This window comes from Onthophagus taurus, chromosome 5, assembly GCF_036711975.1.
Source record: "Onthophagus taurus isolate NC chromosome 5, IU_Otau_3.0, whole genome shotgun sequence".
In the NCBI taxonomy this organism is placed as follows: Eukaryota; Metazoa; Arthropoda; class Insecta; order Coleoptera; family Scarabaeidae; genus Onthophagus; species Onthophagus taurus.
In genome coordinates this window covers 1,888,183-1,908,105 of record NC_091970.1, presented here as the reverse complement: position 1 = coordinate 1,908,105, position 19,923 = coordinate 1,888,183, and the positions used below count along the sequence as shown (strand labels likewise).

Below are 19,923 nucleotides of genomic sequence, written 5' to 3'. Positions count from 1 at the left end.
GAAAAAGTGATTTAAATTTAACCCTAAAAATGTGTTAAAAAACGGTTTTTTTAGGTTATCTTTAAAGATTAATTTCTTAAAAAGTAATCGAGGTATCAAAAAAATAATTTCACCCCTAAATTTATCAAAGAAAATTGTATAAGTGCCCCAAATTTGGTTTTTTCAATTTGATACATAACCTAGAAACAGAAATTTGAACCCAACCTCAAAAAATATGTCAACATGAATGGGTAATTTTTAGGTTAACTTTAAAAAGTTATATCTCAAGAACTAATTGAGATATCAAAAAATGGATTTCACCATTAAAATTGTTGGAGAATTTTAAATAAATGATATGAATATGGTTATTTCGATTTTATATACAACTTAGAAAAATGGGTCTGTGTGGGTTCCAACCTAACTTTTCATTTTTGCATTTTATTTGATTTTTGTATCTAATTGTTCAATATTAATGAAAATAAATATGTTTAATTATGATAATATAAAAGAAATGTTAATTTGCGTAAATTTAGATAATTTTGAAATAATAACCTGAAATAAAAACGAAATTATCGATCAAACTTCCATAGAAACACATCCAATGTCTGGTTTCTAAACTGAAAACGTCTATTCTATCAATTTTAATTAACTTATAAGATTTTGATTTAAATCTAATAAATAAAATGGAATCCCGATGGTATTTATTACCGGGACAAACCATCGAAAACACAAAGATTTCGGAAAGGGGCCATGCCCTTCACGTTTCAAACACAGCATGGAAAAAAATTACAGGACATTTAGATCGGAAAAAAAATATTGAAGATGCTATAGAAGCGGAACGAGCTCATCGGCAAGCTTTGAAAGAGGGAAGCGATGCAATGACCAAAAATTGGCCGGATTCAATTGAAGTAAATAGAAATAATTACTAAATTAAGGTTAAAATAAGTTGTTCTAGCACGTCCATATGCACAAAGAAATGGAAAGAAAGAAACAAGCTGAAGAATTAGATCGGCAACGCATGGAAAATTTTTACGTTCTTCGTCAAGAACAAGCAGATATTAAAGAAGCTTTTATGGAAAAAGTAAAACGGACAATGTTTTACTCAAAAAGTTATCCGAAAAGTATAAACGGAGCTTTAATGTTTTCGGAGACGTTGTACGAACGCGGCAAACAAATCGAATTTAAAAAAATAATCAATCAACATTACGTGGACGAAGAGAAAAAAGAAGCGGAAAAAATTAGGCAAGCTGCCATAGAAGAAAAACAAGAAAATGAAGAAAAAGAGGCTGCGATTCGTAAAAAAAATGAGGGATTTTGCAAAACTTATTTAAAACAAATCCAAGACAAAGAAGAATGTCGGAAAAAACTGAGAGAAGAAAGGATAAAGGAGGAATTACTCGACAATGAACATGCCAAAAAAGAAATGGAGTTGGAAAAACAAATTCAATTTGAGGAGGTAAATAAAACTTAAAAATGATTTGGATTTTTAATTCACTTTTATCTTACAGAAAGTGAAAGAAAAAGCCGAACGAAAAAAAGAAGTCCAAGAATTCTTATCAGAAGCAGGCGAATTTAAACGATTGATAAAAAAAGAAGATGACGAAGTCGAAGAAGTTATCGAAGTTTTTGAAAAAGCTAAAAAACAAATTGAATGTAAAAGAGCACAAAGAGTTCTTGAGGTAAATTATTTTTTTTGTAATATAATAACACAATAATACTAAAATTTAATATTTAGATGCGAGAACAAGAACAAATAAGAAGAGAAATGGCAAGTAGAGCTGCCGTAGCAGGCGAAAAAGCGAAAAATGAAGCTTTTGAGCGTTCAATTCAACGAGCTAAAGAAGAAGCGGATGCGCGTGAAGCCGCAGCAGAACAAGGTCGTATCGAAAAAGCACAACGTTTACGAAAAGAACGCGATGAAGATCGCCAAAATTATCTACTTAAAAAAGCGGAACAAGACCGATTAATCGCCGAAGGGAAAAAATGGGAAATGATGAATCGTCTAAAACAAAACGAATGCAACAAAGTGCACGACCAAATAAGAGCCCAAGAAAATTGGGACAAAAAGCTTCAATTTAGACACGAAATTTTAAAACAAATCGCCGAAGATAAAATACGAGGAGAGTCACATCAAAAGGAAATTAACGAATACGTCAAAATGAAGCTGAAATTAGCTGACGATGAATTCTTTGCCTACGCTAATCATGTTATCGAAGAAGCCAAGAGTAACGGAAGGAATACATATCCTATTGAAAAGATAGTCGATGAGTATATAAAGGAAAATATGATCGATCCGGGTAAGAAGCATGAAAAAATTTGTCAAAAAGAAGATGGGACTTCTATGCTTGGTAATGTTAAAATGGTTAATATTACTCCTGGTAAAATGGCTCATGATCCGCGTGCAGATCCTAATTATCGCCGGTGTCCGTGTCATAAAGAAGAACTTTACAAGTAAAAATGTTTTATACTAAAACTAAAAATATACAAATTTCTTGTAATTAAAAGCATATTTACCTTTAATTCTTGAAGATTTTCACGATTAAATTTATTGAAACACTTTTAGGTTATGTTTATATCACAACTTGACAGCTACAAGCTACAATCAATACAAACATGAAGTTAGGTCATTTTAAAATCTTAATAATTTTATTAATATAATTAAAAATATTTGAAAGGATTTAAATTCTTAAATAAATAATTAAATTATTATGATTTTGCGTTAATTTAAAACACTTATACTATTTGTTTTAACTTAAAATCTTTGTGACGTGATATTTAGGTTGCCCGAAACGAGATGGCGCAATGATGATAAAGAATTGTTTAAAAACACTAATTTAATTTAAACAAATTTAATTGAAATATATCATAATAATCAATTATGTTTGTAATTGAATTGTTTTAAAATATTTTAATTATAATTTTATCATTAAAAAAATTTATTGCCAACTTAAAAAAAAATCAAAATTGACAGAAAATTTTGAAGGGTAAGTGTCAAAATATTAAAAATATTAAGAAAATAAGAGGAATTATGATTAAAATTCGTTATTAACATCGATAAATCAATTCTTTATTCACATACTGACACCACCTACATATAAATAATTTCAATTCTTTTAATATTTTATAATAACATCGATTTCATTAAAATATCTCTTTATGCAATATGCAATAAATAATTGGAATGTTTCAATTGGAATTACAATATAATGTATGTAAATGTTTAAAAAAACCATGCAATAGCAGCAGAGATAATTTCACCTCAGAAAATAGGAATGTATCGTTGTTCAATAGTTAGACGGATATATCCTGAATTTACTCTGTATATAATCCTGAATAATCCTGTATAATTCGCCAATTATGCTTATTAAATAATTATTTCTCTTAAAATATTCATTTTGGACACTTATGTATAATTAATTACGATTTTTTCTCTTCATAGGACGGATTCAAACCGAAATTCATTCGAAGTTGCTCAAAAAATACAAAAGTTAATATCGTATGTGGACCAAGCCTGAAAAATGCTGGGATGAATCCTTTGAAGAAACCGGCTGGTCCTAATTTAGCAGTGTGCATTATTAAGTCGCCTAAACTTTTAAATTCGCCCGGTTTGGCGTTCATCGATCTTGTTTTTAAAACATCAAGAGGTTGAGTGAGTAACGTTGCAAAACCAGCCTAAAAGAAATGTAAGTAATAATCTTATTGATTGATTTATTGATTAATATACATACAGCAACTAAACTAGATGTAAAATGAGTTGTTAAATTGTCTTGGAAAAACCCTGTACTTAATAATAAAATTTTGATTTGATCATAAAACGATAATTGTCCGATGGTCATAAAAACAGCCCTACTTGTAGCCATTGTAGCCCCATTAAATAATTTTCCAACACCTTCTTGTTTCGCCACGCTAAATAATCCATGCACGGCGTTCGAATAACTAAAATAATATTAAATTGAATAAAATTTATTAATTAAATTCATTTTGATTCACTTTCTCCGTTGTTCCAGCGGTAATTTAATATCATTCTGCATACGGACATTAACCATATCAGCGGGGGTTCCCACTAAACCACCAGCAGCACCCGCCACCGCAGCCATACCCACCCTTTTTACAAAAGTCATATCGTTAGGATCAGAAACGCTCTTCATGTATTCGTAAATTCCGAAACGAGTCGTGGAATAAGTGAGTTGACGAAGAAGTGACGCCGATAATCCATTGTAAAGTGAAAAGAATCCTAAAAAAAAACATAGTAAGTAAATAATAAGATTTTATCTTTAATAATAAAATAAATTCAAGGATATTGTTGTGAAAACGTTTTCTTATCAGCAATAATATCTATAATTTAATCTTTTAAGAAACATAATCTTTCAATAATCTCATAATAAATTATATAATATCCTTGGATTTGGAGCGGAAACTCGAAATTAATCGATTTTGAGAATGTTGTGTAAGATAAACCCTAATAGGATGATGTGTATACAATTAGAAGTTATGTTCTAAACTTATATTGATAAAAACTAATATCTAGAGCTAACAAGAAATATTACGCTATTTGGATAACCACGAAAACATGAGCAGACTCACCTCGTAAATTGACGTTTAAAATATTAACGTTTCAATTTTAATAATTAATTTTGATGTTCTATTTTTCTACATCAATATTAATGTGTAAAATTGGTTAAGTAATCAATTCTACTCTCAATTAATACTTAGAAAAAGAATTTTTGGAATTAATCTTGAAATTTTGACATATAAATGTCAAATTAAATTTTTTACTTGTCATTTGATGTTTTAAATGTCAACTTGACGTTTAAATTATTTAATTATTTGAAATTAATTTTAACGTTTTATTTTTCTACATTAATATTAATGTGTAAAATTGGTTAAATAATCATTTCTATTCTCAATTACCATTTAGAAAACGAAATTTTAAAATTAATCTTGTAATTTTGACGTATAAATGTCAAATTAAATTTTTTACTTGTCATTTGATGTTTTAAATGTCACCTTGACGTTTAAATTATTTAATAACCTAAAATTAATTTTGAAATCGTTTTATTTTTTGTAATAATTATGATTAACGATAAAAAAATGTTCTTTTTATAAAAAAAAACTATAATGTTATATTCACCAACGAAGAATGTCGATGTAGAGTGTTTACTCGATTAGATAAAAACCGATTTTCGGTCAGTTCTCTCGATACAGTCCGGTTTAGAGTAGCCTGATGAATTTTACTCCTTCTCCCACCGAAAACCGACAACTTTCATCTTCCGATATACTCTCAAGGTCATTTTTGCGTTTCTATTCAGATAAAACTTGTTACATAGCAATAACCCATAAAGTAACACAATAAAACGTATTAACAGTATCAACTAAATCAACAATTTAGCTAATAATTATCGTGACGCAACTCGGAGCCAGGAAAACATCATTAACGTCTCATTTAATAAATTTAGTGGTGTTAGTTTTGGTTACAAGTTTTTTCCAATGACGTGAAAAACAACGTTACGTTTTTGTTTTAACAGCAAATTAGATTTTAAATTAAATGACCTTGAAATTTTTGGAATTAATTTCGATTCTATTCCAATTCGATTTTATTTCAATTTACATTCAATGAGAATTATTTACCTTGAGTTTTAACGACGTGAATAGCCATTTGTCCCATACCCATCTTAACTTGTTGTTGAGTTTGCAACATAACTTTTATCGTATCCAAAGGGTGAGTTATACAAGCAGCTCCACAAGAGCCCAATCCTCCAAAGTACCATTTCGCAACCCTTTTCTTTTTATCTTCACTCATTTTTCCTACTTTTAATTGGGGCAAAAACAACCAAAAATTAATCTTTTTAAAAGGTCATCGCTTAAAAATTATTAATTAATTTAAAATTAATCTAATCGTTTACAACTCTACTTATATTATTCGACTAACCGCGGTTTAGTTCCCCACCGAACTGATATATTATTACAAAAGTTTTTTTGATTACGTGAAATTCACGCGCCTTTTTAGCGCCATCTATTACCGAAAAACCTAAAACTCTCCCTTGACACTTGACATAATCATTTTAATTATTGAGGTTATGTTATAACTTACAACACCCGAGTTTCGTTTTGTTGTGTTTTAATTTAATTAACTCACTTTAATTGACTCACCCAATTTCGAAGCTAAATCCTACACATAAAGGTAAATCAAAATTTACATCTCCCCATTTTTTGGTTATTTTAAAACCAAATCTGTCGTTAAGAATAAAATCGTTGTGCTGACACACATTTTTCTTAAAATTCCCTCAATTAATCATATCACGCAATATCACACCACGCTTTTCTTTGAATTATTTAATTTGTAGATAAAATCAATTCCAAAAGTGGACAACTTCATGTGAATCAACAAAGATGGAAAGGGGTGAAGTTTGTAATAATAAATTGATACAAATCTTGAATATTAAAGATCAAAAAGTGATCATAATCAAGGAAAATCATCTGGCTGAAGCTCAATTTATAATTCCCCATTTACTAGTAAAAATTTTGAATCAAAGTTACTCCGAAATTTGTTTCGTAACCTTACATAAACCTTTACAACATTATAAAACGTGTTGTAAAAAGCTTGGGTATAAATTAGTCGAAAATAATCGTATATTTTGCATTGAAAATTTCCACGAAATCATTTTTGAATTGGACGAAACACCGAAAGAAGAATTATCAGAACACATCGTTAAAGAATTTTTAAAACAAGTCATGTCAATTCTGAATCAATTAAACAGAGAACGATATCTAATAATCGACGATATCACGCATTTATTGGATTTAGGAATTGAAATCAAGCACATAATGAATTTAGTGAACATGTTGATTAATATGAACATTACTTGCATTTTTGGGACACATAAATCTGAGGAGAAAAAGGATGAAATTGTTAGTAATTATTTGGAGAGGATTTCAGACATTGTTTTTCAAGTTTCTCCTTTAAAAACTGGTCGAAGTGAAGCTGTTAGTGGATTTTTACATGTTTTGAGACAGGACAATCTGAAAAACGAAATGTATCATTACAAAACGAACGAGAATAATGTTGAAGTTTTTGAACCTGGTGAAACTTATAAATATCTAAAATAAATTTAAGATGAAATTTTGTAATGCTTTTATTTAAATTAAAAATCAAATCTAATAAGTCTAATTTATGGATATGTTATTATCCTACATTGGTCTTTTATCCAGGCGAATCTCACTGACGATATTAAACTGTCTTTTTAATTAATTAATGAATAAAAAGGGTAAATATAACCTTTAAAAAAAGTAAACATAACCTCAAATTGTTTTTTTAATCATTTTTCTTTTCATATAAATATTTAGTTGTGTTATAATTGTTCATGTTATTTTTTAAGTTATTAATCATAAATTTGATGTAATTAATAAATTATTTAATTAATTTATTTCAAAATTAAATAATTTTTTTATTTTTATTAGGTTGGCGGACATTTTGACAAGATTCAAATACAAACAAATCAACATAACCTCACTTTATTATTCTGATTTAATCAATTAAACTTTTTGTGAACAAAAATGACTCGGTAAGTCTACAATTTATTATTTATTAATAATAAATACTCGCTTCATTAATTTCTTCGTTATACAACTCTGTTGTGAGTAAAAGTGGCTCTTTTTATAGTTAATGATTTAAAACATTCTTTTTCAGTTCCCCAATTTACCTTGTAAGCTAATCGTACAATATAAACTGGTTAACAATCACATTGGGATGATAATTCTATTAATAAAGGTAAGGAAAAGTATTCTTCAAGCATTTCAGCTCTATCTGTTAATATTTCAATCACTTTTACCCAGATTAATCCAACTTCAGATAAATCAAGAGCTAATAAAGATAAAATACATTAGACTTCCCATCTTCTTTACTGTTCTTAGTTGATGGAGAGGCAATTACCCACCCAGTAGTGTGGCAGTTTATCATCTCTGATTGATAAGTCCATGCAGTGAAAACATCAAATTTGACAGTTACTTTATGTTGAAATTTCAAAAAATTGGAAAATTATCATCAATTTCGATTATTAGATAACGTTCAAACGTCAAAATTGACGTTAAACAACATTAATTTACAATCAAAATAATATTTTTAAATAAATTTTTATAAATTTAAAGTTATAAAGCGTCGTGTTACAGTTAAAAGCTAACTTCACTTCGTTTCGTTTGTTAAGTTTGAGTGTTTGACAGTTTTAGACTTGTTAAGTTTAAATTTAAAAGATTGCGTTAAAAAATACTTCTACAACTCCAAATTCTTTCTTAATTGATTCTTGGGGTTGTAAATTAAGTGATAAACTTGCGATGTAAGGGATATTTAATAATTAAGCATTAAAAAATTGTTTCCGGTGAACTTAACGTCAAAAATGGGTAAGTTTAAAAATTTAAATTAATAAATTGATTAATTTTCCTAATTTGATTTAGTGTATGTATGTATTTAGTATTTATAATTAAATTCTTCGTTGATTTACTTTTATTAAAAAAATATAATTAAATAGAAATGTAGCGCCATCTATCGGTTTTAATTGCAACTTGAATTAACGAAAGAAGTTAGATACAAATTGTGTTACGTCACTTTCTTATTGTTTGAGTGATTGTCAGTTTTAAACTTGTTTAGTTTAAATTTAAAAAAATCCTTTAAAAGTTACTTTAGAAGGTTCAAATTCTTTTTGAATCGATTTCCGCGGTTATAAATGATACTGTAAGTAGTACATTTCTTTTCCATGTGCGAAAAATTAAAGAGAAATCTTAAATGACGTTTGTTTTAGTGAACATAACCTCAAAAAGTCTGTAATTTTTATTTATTTAATTATTTTTTTTAAATTTTTTTAAGCAAACTGAGCCAGGAGAAGCTGTAATAGTTGGAAACAGCTCAACTGATAAATAAAGGAGATCACATATGGAATTTAGATGAAACCAGTTTCTCTTTGGACCCATACAGAGTGAAGGGAGTTGTAGGAATAGGTCAAAAAGTGTACAGAAATATATAAAGTTCCAGAAAAGCAATTCATTGAGCCAGCTTTTGAAGAAAAATACTCAGTGGAAATGGTAAAATGACTTTAAAACCCCAAAAGATTTAAAATAAATACATTTTTATTTTACTTAATTTCATTTCTACAATACGGACGGGAATATTTACAATCATTTCATAGAAATTCATAATGAGTGGATCTGACTGAGCGTCAGAAATCGTTTATTTTAAATTAAATTAAAAATAGAAACGAGTTTTATCCGGTTAATATTATTACTATTTTTTTCTTCATTTGGCAAAAATGGCAAATTTAATAACTAACTAAAATCCCCTACATTTACGCTTTACATCACTTTTTGCTTGCTTTTGCCGCCTTCTTATTTGCTTTCGCCTCCATTTTCTTTTCTTTTTCCCTCAAAATACCGTTTTCGATACTTTTATGGAAGTTGGTGTCATCGGGGCGATTCCACCATTGTTCTTCACCACTGGCAAATAAGACGTAAACGATGTTTGTCACGATGAAGACGCCCAATGAAATGAAGAAAACCACCCTCCATTCTTGAACGGTGTGGCCCGAAGTTAAAGCACCAACTAAGTAAGGTGTGATTATTCCTGTTATGGCCCCCAAACCGTTTATTATGGCCATGAGTGTTCCCGAATAATTCGGCGACAAATCTAAAGCGTTCACTTTCATTCCGCAGTAAAAGGTGCCCATGAAACCCATTGAGATGGTGAATAAAGCGATTACTAAGACATCATCGCAACCAGCGTAAGATGCAGCTACCATAAAGATTCCAGGACCAATGGAAGCTAAAAAAATGATCAATATAAATTAAAATTTGATTTGTGATTTTGATTAAAAAAAGCCTTACCAACTGTTGTGAAAAATTTCCTTGCAAATGTAACAGTCATATAGTTCTTAACGATTAACCAATCGCATAACCATCCGGAACCCATTGAAACGATCCACATGCAAATGTATGGCACAGAGGAATAAATACCGTTTTTGGAGACCGTAAAATGAAGCACATCAGACATATAAATAGGTAAATCTGTAACCATGGTGAAGAAGCCCCAATCGTGACCAATTTGAGCTGCAACCAGCGCCCACAATGGTACGGAAGTTAAAATGGCCCTCCACGGGATCTTTTTTGATTTGCTCGAAGTCGATTCAGCCAATTCTTTTCTTAAATAACTTTTTTCTTCATCACTAATAAACGGGTGAGTATCCGGACTTGAGTAACAAATCAAAGTCCAAATAACAAACCATAATAAACCCAACGCTCCAAAAACGTAAAAGACCGAGGACCAATCCCCAGTTGCTTCGATTAAATAACCACTAAGAGCGTTCCCAACAACTGTTCCAATTTGCCCACCAGCATAAACTAATGTACCAATTTTTGCTCGTTCATGTACTGGGACCCATTTTCCAAGCATAGCGTTTAAAGCTGGATAAGTGGTGCCTTCTCCCAATCCTTCGAGGACACGGAGAGCGATTAACCATTGATAACCACCGTGTTGAACGACGATTGGGGTTAAAAGAGTGAAAATTGCTGTGGATAAAATCCCTAATCCCAGGGAGTATTTTCCACCGAATTTTTCAGCGAGGATTCCACCCGGCATATGGGTGATTACGTAACCCCAGTAAAATGCGCTTAGAATTACTCCTTGTGTTTCTGAATCCCAATCGTATAAATTGTCGCTATTCTGAAATAGGATTAAAAAAATTGTATGTAGACTTTTGTCCGCTGCTGTATATAAAAATAAAAAAATTTTACTTTAATTTAGTTAAAAAATTATGTGGAATTGCTTTATTAACGGATAAAGTAATGATTTAAAGTGTTATTTTGTATGTTTAAAAATGAATTAAGATTAAAATATTAATTTTATGAAATAAATGTAAAAAAAATTGACAGATGTCAATTTTAATTGTAACGAATTAATCTAAAAAGTTAGAAATGAATAATTTTCTTATTTTGTGATTAATTTCGCAACAAGGGTCAAATAAGTTAATAATTAATTTAATTTACAATTAAAACAAACTTATTTCTTTAAATCCAAAAGTTTATCAAAATAGATAGCTAACTTCACTTTCCTTACTGTCATTGGTGTTGAGTGATTGACAGTTTTTAACTTGCTTAGTTTAAAATTAAAAAATTTCGTTAAAAACTACTTCTGCAACCCCAAATTCTTTCTTAATTGAATCTTGGGGTTGTAAGTTAAATGAAAAACTTGCGGTGTAAGGGAAATTTATTAATTAAGTATTAAAAAATTGTTTGCGGAGATCACAACATCAAAAATTGGTAAGTTTAAAGATTTAATTTAATAAATTCGAATAAAAATCGATTTATTCCCCCAATTTGATTTCGTTTCATGTATTTATTTAAATTCTGCTTCAATTTATTTTTATTAAAATAATTAATTAAAAATGTAGCGCCATCTATTGGTTTTAATCCCAAATTGAATTAATCAAAGAAGTTAGAAACAAGTTATGTTAATTAATTCTTGATTTATTTGTTAATTTATTTAAAAGTCAAATAGATTTGATTAATTTACAATCAAAATAAGATTTTTAAACAAATTTTAATAAATTTAAAGTTATAAATAGTCTCAGTTAAAAGCTAACTTCACTTCTTTTCGTTTGTTGTGTTTGAGTGATTGACAGTTTTAAACCTGTTTAGTTTAAATTGAAAAGATTTCGTTAAAAATTATTTCGACAACCCTAAATTCTTTCTTAATTGAATCTTGAGGTTGTAAATTAAGTGAAAAACTTGCGGTGTAAGGGAAATTTATTAATTAAGTATTAAAAAATTATTTGCGGAGATCACAACATCAAAAATTGGTAAGTTTAAAGATTTAATTTAATAAATTCTAATAAAAATCGATTTATTCCCCCAATTTGATTTCGTTTCATGTATTTATTTAAATTCTGCTTCAATTTATTTTTATTAAAATAATTAATTAAAAATATAGCGCCATCTATTGGTTTTAATCCAAAATTGAATTAATCAAAGAAGTTAGAAACAAATTATGTTAATTAATTCTTGATTTATTTGTTAATTTATTTAAAAGTCAAATAGATTTGATTAATTTACAATCAAAATAAGATTTTTAAACAAATTTTAATAAATTTAAAGTTATAAATAGTCTCAGTTAAAAGCTAACTTCACTTCTTTTCGTTTGTTGTGTTTGAGTGATTGACAGTTTTAAACTTGCTTAGTTTAAAATTAAAAAATTTCGTTAAAAATTATTTCTACAACCCCAAATTCTTTCTTAATTGAATCTTGGGGTTCTAAATTAAGTGATAAACATGCGATGTAAGGGAAATTTAATAAGTATTAATAAAAAGTTTCCGGAGATAATAACCTCAAAATGGGTAAGTTTTAAAATTTTAATAAATTCGAATAAAAATTGATTAATTTCCCTAATTTGATTTAGTTTATGTATTTATTTAATATTTATAATCAAATTCTTCGTTGATTTAATTTTATTAAAAAAATATAATTAAATAGAAATGTAGCGCCATCTATCGGCTTTAATTGCAACTTAAATTAACGAAAGAAGTTAGATACAAATTGTGTTACGTCACTTTCTTATTGTTTGAGTGATTGTCAGTTTTAAACTTGTTTAGTTTAAATTTAAAAAATTCCTTTAAAAGTTACTTTAGAAGGTTCAAATTCTTTTTGAATCGATTTCCGCGGTTATAAATGATACTGTAAGTAGTACATTTCTTTTCCATGTGCGAAAAATTAAAGAGAAATCTTAAATAAAGTTTGTTTAAGTGAACATAACCTCAAAAAGTTGGTAAGTTGTATTTATTTAATTATTTTTTTAATTACCGTAATTGGTCCATCTCCCGTTTGGTGATCATCTGGATACGGACAAGTGTCTGTATCGGTCACGTTCGTCGTATTTCTGGGTACAACCATTGCTGTTATAGCGACCGATAAAGAAATCCGCATCGTGTAAGCATTTACGATCGCCAAAAAGCCCATTATACCCAAAACGTAACGTTGCGGTATCAAAAAACCTATAAAAAATAAAATAATTAATAATAATAGAATAAATCACGTATTGTGATAATGAATTAAATTTGTTAATCTTCTTGGTATTTGGTATCAATGTATTAAGTCGTTGAGTTGCTTAAATAATCTCTTATTGATCATTATCAGTACAATTGTTTAATTTGAAGTGGTGAAATAAGTCAGTAAAAACCCGAACTTAACATGACAATTAAAATTTTTAAAATGTAGGCCAAATTGTTTATTGATACAACTTTTTGTATTTTTTAAATTTAATGACGTAATTTGAAAATCATCTTGAAATTGACTTTGTTAATTTTCCTGTATTGTGTTTCTCATTTTGCGAAATGATTAGCGAGTTGTGTGCTTGAAATTATAGTGTAATTAGTAACGCCATTGTTCGGTTCAGAAAAATTGAGGAATTTCAAATATTCACCTCCGCTTTTATTGTTTTCTTATATCCATAACATTACCAATAAATAAATACAAACGGAATAAAATTAAAAAGAACGTTGAGATAAAAATGATTGAGAGATTCAAGTAAAGATCTCATCATCGTGAAACTGATAATAACAAAAACGTCGGTGTAGATTATACTGATTATCTCGATGGATTTATTGAAATCTTATTTACGACTTCATTATTTATTATTTTGGAGATGAAAAAATGTGTGTGAGGAATTTTGTAAAACGGAGAGGGGGAATTAATAATAATATAATAAACTTAAGATTTTTTTTTCTGATACTTGACAGTTGTATTGTAACATTTTTTTATGTAATTTAATCTGACAATAAACTTTGAGTCTCCACGAAATAAAAAAAAATATGAGGAACTGTCAGAATCGGTTGCACAATATTGATAATTTGTTATCTACAAAGACCCATAAAAAATTTAGTTGTTTGACCGATAAAATGCATCTAAATGTTTTATTTTTTTAAAGATTACGTTCTTTATTTTAAAATTTAAATCTAAAAACATATTTTTTTTGTTAATCTTTTGTATTAGAAATTTGCTTTTTGAAAATCTAATGAAAAAAAATTATTCGGCTGATGATGGTTTTAAGAAATGGAATTCCTAATATGCAGATTAATATGAGTGAAACTCGTAGTAACGAATTTGTGCCATAGAAGAAAACCGCCATTCTGACTCGTGGTCAGAAATTTGTGCCATACGAGAAAACTATGAGTCTAACTCATGGTGAGGTTAATACATATTGCATAAGTTTGGACACATAGCTGTAGAGCTGAATGTTGTATTGTTCCTTCACTTCTTCTTTTTGCACCAAAATGCTTAGTTCTGTAAGATAAAGAAGTCAAGAATATATAATAAGAGTCAATAACTAGAGGATGAGATATGGCAATGCACGTCAAATGTCCTATAAGTAGATGAATCATCTTCATAGATTACCCAGCAAGAGTCGTCTTCGAAGTTCAACTTATCCAGTCTTATTGTAGTCATATAGACTTTTAAAACTCTGAGAGTGTAATCATCAAATACTTTGCTGTTAAAGATAGTCCAATATAAGATAGAGATGCTTTTATTAGATAGAGCATTTAAGAAGCTCTAGGAACATTACGATCGATGATCTAATAAATACGGCTAAGCTTAGGTTCTGATCTTTAGCTCTCAAAGATGTTATGGAGAAAAGATACTTTAATTGTAAATGTTGGGTCTGACACCAGACTTTTCGACTTTAGCATCAATACAAATTAATAATCTTACCATAACGTCATCATGGAGAAACTTAATTTGCTTTGGAATTTGCATCCGTATTAAAATGTAATAAAAGCTGTAAATGTTTGTGTACAAAATTTTCGATACAACATTGAACTAGTTAGCAGTTTGGTTAACACCTCTCATTCTTATTATCATGTGGATAAGATTGTTTGAATAAACTTGGGCTGAATGCGTGTATCATTGTCTAACAGCTAAAATTAAGCTTAATTTTTGTTTAAGTATGTCATATAAGAAGAATATATGATAAAGATGAAAATAATCCAATATTATAGTCCAGCAATATATTGCTTATACATCAAGTAATTGTTGAACATCGATGAAACTGACGATGAGAGTTTAGCAGTGGTAAAAATCTGACCTACACCAGAACCAACACAATATGATAAAAGTGAAGAAATGCTATAGTTGTGACACCAACAGCCAATTAATGAATAGGTACTATAGATGAATTCAAAGATAATTTTGGTCAAATAAGACAGCCTTGTTTGTCTCTAGTGCAGAACTCAATTGGGTTGGGTTGGGTTGGTCTAGAATTGGAGCTAACAATTGAGACAACTGAATTCTTGCCAATTTTTAATCTTAATATAGAGAAATGAAGACAACATCTCCCTATCATTGGATATGAAGATGGCTTAAATCTTACCTAAACCAGAATCAATACCATATATACAAAAAGTTATAATAATAAGTTTTGCCAAGGCTAAAGCTTTATTTGAATAATAGACTTATTAGATCCCATCCGGTTTTGACAGCTTTTCCGTATTTGATCGACAATGTCAGGCTGATAATTGAACTATTTCATTGGAATTTCTTTGCGTACATTTTGATGTCTAAGCTATGTTGTTTGATGTATACTTCTGGACAATAGCGCATCATGTACGCAATCTTAACTTTGTTTGCTCTAATATTTTTTGATCTGTCTCTGTACCTTTTTCTTTACACTTACTTTCTCCTTGTTATAATCTTTTATCTATTAGAACTACATGTAAGTATGTGTGTATAAGATGCTTATGAGGAGTTTTCACACATTCCAATCTCACGTGATCTAGGTTCTGAAATCTGTATCATCCAATTGATGTATCATCATAATGTAGAAGTAATCTCTTGTAGAAGGCCTACCAAGGGTAGTGTAACCATCCTTCGTCAGATTGATGCTTAACTCTTTTCCCTGTAAGTAACTTTTAAGGATTCTTTCAATCCCTTGTCTTATATTCGCCTCTTTCATTAAAAAATATCTTATTTCCCAATATTACAGCAGTATTTGGAATCTTCTTTCTTAGACTTTATTTTCCTAACCTCGAATCTAAGGATGTTTACAATTTCTTAATCGATTTCATCGCAATTACAGTCAACTCTCTCTTCTATTGACATTCAAATGGGGTTGCCTAGGAATTAGTGATGTTTGATTTGACATATCAATATGAAATCGTCAACTTTAGAGGATTCTAACGCCTAGCCCGCAAGCAATCTCGGAGGTTTGAGGATTCAGGTATTCTTATAAGAGACTTTGTATCTTTACTAAGATATATAGGAACGATTTCGTTTCAAATCGCCGAGGTCGCTTGCGGGCGAGGCGCTACATTTGACTTATCCACACAAAATCGTCAACGTTGGACGATTCTAGCGCCTCGCCCGCAAGCAACCTCGGCGGTTTGAGCATTAAAGTGTTCTTATAAGAGACTTTGTATCATTACCAAGATATACAAGAAACGATTTCGCTTCATATCGCCGAGGTCGCTTGCGGGCGAGGCGCTACATTTGACTTATCAACACAAAATCATCAACGTTGGACGACTCTAGTGCCTCGCCCGCAAGCAACCTCGGCGGTTTGAGCATTAAAGTGTTCTTATAAGAGACTGTATCATTACCAAGTTGTATAAGGAACGATTTTGTTTTAAATCGCCGAGGTCGCTTGCGGGCGAGGCGCTACATTTGACTTATCAACACAAAATCATCAACGTTGGACGATTCTAGTGCCTCGCCCGCAAGCGACCTCGGCGGTTTGAGCATTAAAGTGTTCTTATAAGAGACTTTGTATCATTATCAAGATACACAAGAAACGATTTTGCCTCAAATCGCCGAGGTCGCTTGCGGGCGAGGCGCTACATTTGACTTATTTACACAAAATAGTCAACGTTGCAAGATTCTAGCGCCTCGCCCGCAAGCAACCTCGGCGGTTTGAGCATTAAAGTGTTCTTATAAGAGACTTTGTATCATTATCAAGATACACAAGAAACGATTTTGCCCCAAATCGCCGAGGTCGCTTGCGGGCGAGGCGCTACACTTGACTTATCAATACAAAATCATCAGCGTTGGACGATTCTAGTGCCTCGCCTGCAAGCAACCTCGGCGGTTTGAGCATTAAAGTATTCTTATAAGAGACTGTATCATTACCAAGATATACAAGAAACGATTTCGCTTCAAATCGCCGAGGTCGCTTGCGGGCGAGGCGCTACATTTGACTTATCAACACAAAATCATCAGCGTTGGACGATTCTAGAGCCTCGCCTGCAAGCAACCTCGGCGGTTTGAGGATTAACGTATTCTTATAAGAGACTGTATCATTACCAGGTTGTATAAGGAACGATTTTGTTTCAAATCGCCGAGGTCGCTTGCGGGCGAGGCGCTACATTTGACTTATTTACACAAAATAGTCAAAGTTGCAAGATTCTAGCGCCTCGCCCGCAAGCAACCTCGGCGGTTTGAGCATTAAGGTGTTCTTATAAGAGACTTTGTATCATTACCAAGATATACAGGAAACGATTTCGTTTCAAAACGCCGAGGTCGCTTGCAGGCGAGGCGCTGGATTTGATATATCAAGTTAGTACTCAAAGATGTAAAGATGTCATATATCTATCTTGCTTTATTGCTTTCAAAAGTGCACCATGACTTTATGGACACACTGTATTAGCGGAAGCATTTCTTCTTCTTGTACTGTACATAATATCTTTAAGATTCTTCCTCAGATATCTTTTCTTCTGAATTTTAATTTGCGTCATAGTTCGTCCTAAGATAGAGGTTTGATGTAGTGCATCCTGCTCTCATAGGTAGTCCAGCATGAGATAGAGATGCTAGACTACGTATGGGGACAAGATGCTTTACAAATCCAAAAGGATTGAGGTTGATTTATGTTAGTGTAATCTCTCATTTATAGTCCTAGACTTAGATGTATCAAGATTAAAGTTATTAATTAAATATTTTGTATAAGTATTAAAATATTTTAACGAGAATAAAAAGTACTTAAAGAATTCCACAAAGTCCACAAAGTACGTTATTGGTAAATACATAAACGTAATAGAAAAATACCTAACCGCATAAACAATACACTTATTTTTTATAATATGCAAAACATTTCTAGGTTAAAACCGTCAAAACCAAGATTTTCTATTAATACATTTCAAAATTATATTTATAATAACATTAATAATTCATTAATAAACACAATTGTGTTTTCCAATTAACTTCTGATTATTTATTATTTTTTTCTAACTTTATTTAACATTATTGATTGTTTTTAATTAAAACTCAATTCGTGATTTATTAAGCTTTTTCAAATTACACGTGTAACAACTTTTTCAAATAAGATTAAACATTCTTACATGGCTTGAATTAATTTTAAGTGTTAATAATTAAAGGGGACCCCCGTACATTTAATTAAATTTTGCTTAAAGTGGAGATCGATAACGATTAATGTTTTTGCATATCGCCTAATTACTATTATTAAGATTTGGTGGTTATCAAATACTTGAAATAAATCAATAAAAATAAGTTAGGAAAGTTTACACAAATTAGTTAATTAGTTAATAATAATAGTAAGTTTAATTATTCTAATAAAATTTTACTTACATTTTGATACGGTTTTTCTCCAACCAGTTAACATTTTCGAAAACAAAATAAAAAACCTTTTCTTTCAATCAAACTTTTTGTGTTGAAACTTTTTCTTTTTTAAACAAGTCTTTCTCCTCCACCTGTATGTGTTTAACGAATTTGGCTTTGATTGTTCGTTTCGTTCACGCTGAATGGGTGATTTTTGAGAATAGAAAATATTTGGTCCTGGTTTTACTCAACCTAAACTAACCCACATATCGCATCGAACTGAACTCGTTAGGTTTTTTGTGGACTTATATATCGATGTACGACGACCTAGCGCATTGTTAGTTTAGTAACAATCCCGCGAGTTGCTTGCGCAGTATTTTTTTTTTGTAACATACTCAAGTTTTTTTTTTGTATTACTTATTATTATTATTATTTATTAATTATTATAAAATAAATACAAAAAAAAATTAACTTTATGAAACACAAAAAATCTTTTTTGTAACAATAAAAAATAACTCAAAATTCAATTCGTTTTGTTATCGATGCTTTGTGCAATTTAATTACGATTTGTATGATTTCACTTCCACATGAGGAATTTATTTTATTGAAAGTCATTTTAGATGAGTGCTAATGTAAATATTGTTAGGGTTTAAAAATTTCAAACGAGATAGTGGAAAAAATGTTTTTATCCAATGATTGTGAGAAAATAGGATAAAAAAACAACGAAATAATAAGATTAAATAAATAATAAATATTGTTGATTGATGGCCAAAAAAGAAAATAATTTTTATTTTTTTAAAAGAACAAATTTGCGGTTAATCATTGAGGAATTTAAAGAATTTCGTCTCGCTTTGACAAACAGAATCGGTTCTAGGTACAAATCGTTAGCAAGTGTTTGCTAATTTAAATGCGAATATCTCGTTAAGGAGTTATTTTTTTTTTAACGTTGCCAAAAATAAGCTTCTCGGTTAATCAAATTTGTTCTTTACTTTATTTCTTGGTTTTAACATAGATAATTATAGATGGATTTACCATTTTACATTTAAATTATATAACGTTCAAGATCTTATAGAATTGGGTTTTTGAAATTTACCACTTCAACTCCATCAGATTTCTTTATAACGACTCATTAGATAACAATTTTTAAGTATTATTTATTTAGCAAAGAAATTTGCGGATAATATTAAGGTTACACCTTTTTTTGTCATAAAAATCAAGCAAAATATTTTGGTGTATTTGTTCAAAATACTTTAACAAATTGCATACAATTTCAACATTAGATATAAATATTATCGATTTATCGTCTCTATTTGAATCATAAGACATGATTCAATTAATTACTGAGCCGATCTTTGTCACCGAGTTTTTTTGCGA

The 19,923-nt window shown here is 29.9% G+C and overlaps 4 protein-coding genes and 1 long non-coding RNA gene across 7 annotated transcripts; 3 read left to right on the top strand and 2 right to left on the bottom strand.

Annotated features, from left to right (window-relative positions):
* Positions 1-576: 576 nt before the first annotated feature.
* LOC111422270 (cilia- and flagella- associated protein 210) lies at positions 577-2,499 on the top strand. The gene is made up of 4 exons (XM_023055467.2): positions 577-887; positions 935-1,435; positions 1,488-1,658; positions 1,715-2,499. Exons 1-4 carry the CDS (start codon positions 663-665, stop codon positions 2,432-2,434), a joined length of 1,617 nt encoding a protein of 538 aa, XP_022911235.2. The 5' UTR covers positions 577-662; the 3' UTR covers positions 2,435-2,499.
* A 528-nt stretch (positions 2,500-3,027) lies between these two features.
* On the bottom strand, positions 3,028-5,927 carry LOC111422279 (Dicarboxylate carrier 1). Its single transcript, XM_023055484.2, has 4 exons — positions 5,608-5,927; positions 3,970-4,213; positions 3,708-3,915; positions 3,028-3,651 (listed from the first exon to the last, which is right to left on the bottom strand). Exons 1-4 carry the CDS (start codon positions 5,777-5,779, stop codon positions 3,397-3,399), a joined length of 879 nt encoding a protein of 292 aa, XP_022911252.1. The 5' UTR covers positions 5,780-5,927; the 3' UTR covers positions 3,028-3,396.
* On the top strand, positions 4,140-7,147 carry LOC111422281 (Elongator complex protein 6). Of its 3 annotated transcripts, none has more exons than XM_071195753.1 (2): positions 4,140-4,228; positions 6,324-7,147. In XM_071195753.1, exon 2 carries the CDS (start codon positions 6,370-6,372, stop codon positions 7,084-7,086), a length of 717 nt encoding a protein of 238 aa, XP_071051854.1. In that variant the 5' UTR covers positions 4,140-4,228; positions 6,324-6,369; the 3' UTR covers positions 7,087-7,147. The 3 variants fall into 3 exon arrangements, with proteins under 3 accessions (XP_071051854.1, XP_022911254.2, XP_022911253.2); XM_023055486.2 differs by lacking the exon at positions 4,140-4,228 and adding an exon at positions 5,616-5,698; XM_023055485.2 differs by lacking the exon at positions 4,140-4,228 and adding an exon at positions 6,001-6,160.
* A 384-nt stretch (positions 7,148-7,531) lies between these two features.
* LOC111422282 (uncharacterized) lies at positions 7,532-9,104 on the top strand. Its single transcript, XR_002707310.2, has 4 exons — positions 7,532-7,613; positions 7,667-7,747; positions 7,813-8,704; positions 8,837-9,104. It is a non-coding gene; the product is annotated as an uncharacterized lncRNA (long non-coding RNA).
* Positions 9,075-18,829, bottom strand: LOC111422297 (putative inorganic phosphate cotransporter). Its single transcript, XM_023055505.2, has 4 exons — positions 18,580-18,829; positions 12,814-13,004; positions 9,847-10,681; positions 9,075-9,784 (listed from the first exon to the last, which is right to left on the bottom strand). The coding sequence occupies exons 1-4, from the start codon at positions 18,611-18,613 to the stop codon at positions 9,324-9,326; spliced, it is 1,521 nt and encodes a 506-aa protein (XP_022911273.1). The 5' UTR covers positions 18,614-18,829; the 3' UTR covers positions 9,075-9,323.
* Positions 18,830-19,923: the final 1,094 nt, after the last annotated feature.

What these genes read in the sequence shown, in the direction of transcription:
- LOC111422297 (XM_023055505.2), bottom strand. Translation starts at nt 18,613, where the DNA reads ATGTTAACTGGTTGGAGAAAAACCGTATCAAAAT. An exon ending in GAGAAAAACCGTATCAAAAT is followed by an intron (nt 13,005 to 18,579) that starts GTAAGTAAAATT and finishes TATTTTTTATAG; the next exon opens with GTTTTTTGATACCGCAACGT. An exon ending in CGGGAGATGGACCAATTACG is followed by an intron (nt 10,682 to 12,813) that starts GTAATTAAAAAA and finishes ATCCTATTTCAG; the next exon opens with AATAGCGACAATTTATACGA.
- LOC111422279 (XM_023055484.2), bottom strand. Translation starts at nt 5,779, where the DNA reads ATGAGTGAAGATAAAAAGAAAAGGGTTGCGAAATGGTACTTTGGAGGA. An exon ending in TCACGTCGTTAAAACTCAAG is followed by an intron (nt 4,214 to 5,607) that starts GTAAATAATTCT and finishes GTTTTTTTTTAG; the next exon opens with GATTCTTTTCACTTTACAAT. An exon ending in CCGCTGGAACAACGGAGAAA is followed by an intron (nt 3,916 to 3,969) that starts GTGAATCAAAAT and finishes ATATTATTTTAG; the next exon opens with TTATTCGAACGCCGTGCATG.
- LOC111422281 (XM_071195753.1), top strand. Translation starts at nt 6,370, where the DNA reads ATGGAAAGGGGTGAAGTTTGTAATAATAAATTGATACAAATCTTGAAT.
- LOC111422270 (XM_023055467.2), top strand. Translation starts at nt 663, where the DNA reads ATGGAATCCCGATGGTATTTATTACCGGGACAAACCATCGAAAACACA. An exon ending in ATTGGCCGGATTCAATTGAA is followed by an intron (nt 888 to 934) that starts GTAAATAGAAAT and finishes AAGTTGTTCTAG; the next exon opens with CACGTCCATATGCACAAAGA. An exon ending in AACAAATTCAATTTGAGGAG is followed by an intron (nt 1,436 to 1,487) that starts GTAAATAAAACT and finishes TTTATCTTACAG; the next exon opens with AAAGTGAAAGAAAAAGCCGA.